The sequence below is a fragment of the Gracilinanus agilis genome, chromosome 3 (genome assembly GCF_016433145.1).
Source record: "Gracilinanus agilis isolate LMUSP501 chromosome 3, AgileGrace, whole genome shotgun sequence".
NCBI lineage: Eukaryota > Metazoa > Chordata > Mammalia > Didelphimorphia > Didelphidae > Gracilinanus > Gracilinanus agilis.
In genome coordinates, this window is record NC_058132.1 from 203,843,226 (window position 1) to 203,845,029 (window position 1,804).

At 53.0% G+C, this 1,804-nt stretch overlaps 1 protein-coding gene across 1 annotated transcript in view; it reads right to left on the bottom strand.

The window, feature by feature from the left end:
* BCL9L (BCL9 like) overlaps positions 1–1,387 on the bottom strand; it is an 11,167-nt gene extending 9,780 nt beyond the window's left edge. The window contains exons 1-2 of the mRNA XM_044666370.1: positions 1,015–1,387; positions 129–248 (exon numbers count right to left, since the gene is read on the bottom strand). Coding sequence (XP_044522305.1) covers positions 129–248; positions 1,015–1,315 — 421 coding nt within the window. The 5' untranslated portion in view covers positions 1,316–1,387. The remainder of the gene's footprint in view (positions 1–128; positions 249–1,014) is intronic.
* Positions 1,388–1,804: the final 417 nt, after the last annotated feature.

Sequence of the window (1,804 nt, forward strand, 5' to 3'; positions counted from 1 at the left end):
GGCAAAGGCACCTTTCTTCTCTCTCTCTCTCTCTCTCTCTCTCTCTCTCTCTCTCTCTCTCTCTCTCTCTCTCTCTCTCTCTCTCTCTCTCTCGGAAGGTTTGCACCCTTGCCTAAATGGGAACTCACTATGGGTGGCCCCAATGGGTTTGTCGTCATCATCGCTGTCTGGCCCCGAGCACCACTCGTCCCCACTGTAGGGCTGCTTCCTCTCCAGCACGCAGCGACGCTTACTCCTCGGTGCCACCTCTGTCCAGGGAAGTGTGTGAAAGGAAGGGAGACACGTTAGTGGTGGTTTCTGAAGTCCTGGCCATTCACCGCCTTCATTCTCAATTTCTGTTCCCTTCTTCTCTCCTCAAGTTTGTTGGCACTGCCCAGTGTGTTATGGGAACCATGCCAGTCTCCCACTCCGCCCCCATGCCACTGGCCCCCAACACACTGCCATTTGTTTCTGATTTTGCTCCAAAGCGAAAGCCGCCTAGCGCCCCTCCCCCCCACCCAGCACCAAGCATAGAATAATCCTGACCACAACTGTTTCCAATTAGGACTGGGGGGGGGGGGAAGGAGAAGGAGGAGGGGGGAGTAGCTACTCATCCAGGCCCCTGTGCCTTCCCCAAATGGCTCCCACCAGTTCAGGACACCAGGAATGCCTGGGAGCTAGGTCCTACCTGGATTTTATATTTTATCCTACAGGTGTTTTCTCCTATCCACTGCCATCTCCCCTATCCTCTCTATAGATTGGGATGAGAAGGTAGAGACAGGCCTAGAGACCCCTTTATCTGAGATTCTGCCAGAGACAATGTGCCCCTTTGGTGACTGGCACTGACTAGATAGAAATACTGTCTGCAACACCAAGAAACCCAGTTCCTAGCCCCTACCTATTTCCGCCCCTAATCCCTAAACCAGGGCAGAAAAGGGGGGGATTTCCCAATACTCCTAATAGTAGGAGATGCTAGTAGCTGAAGGCAATAGGAAAGGACAGAGAGGGTCTTCTAGATTGGGATGCTATGGGTACCTTTGGCCTCTGGGTCCAGGGATGGTGTCCCAGCTTCCCGCTGTTCCCCCGAGTCCACTGACACGCTCCTCTCCCTCTTCACCTTCCCTTTGAGTGAACCAAAGGGAGGAACAGATGCCTGGGGGTTCTTCAGACTGGAGTTGCTGGGGGAGATCTGATTGGCCTTGGCCCCATGATTCCCTGCCCCCACGCCCTTGGAGCCCAGGTTACAAGTGGGTCCTTGGCTCACATTCTGATGCTGCGACTGAGCCCCGCCATTCCCTGTCTTGCCATGATTGGTCAGTTTATTTTCTGGGTGCATTGGCTTGGCTGGGGCTGGAGGGCCTGGAAGGGATGGTGGCAGGATCCCGAGGGCTCCTGTCCTGAGGTGGAGGTGCCTAAGAGAAGTGAAAGAGAGAAGGGATTGTTAGTCTTGTGGAGAATTGGCTTATCTTTGGCAGCTGAGTACCCCTGGGGCCAACTCAATTGTACAGTTCTTTGTTTCCCTCAAGAAAACAAGATGTCTTGAGATGGAACAAGCCACTTGACCTCTTTGATTTACTCCAGTGACCCATTAGGCTGAGGGTTATCCTCAAGATCAGCAAAGGGTCTCCAAATCCAAAGGGGAACCAGATCCCCAAGCAGGTACCCACCCCGAGTCTCAAATCCATTGGCCCCTTGGACTGGTTGGTTTCTACGGCAACCCCTTCTTCATTCCCATAAATTCTTCAAACATCCACAAGCCAGGATATAACCAGTAGGCACCTGAGAGATCACCTCATCCAACCTTTGAAAGAGAATTCAAACCCAG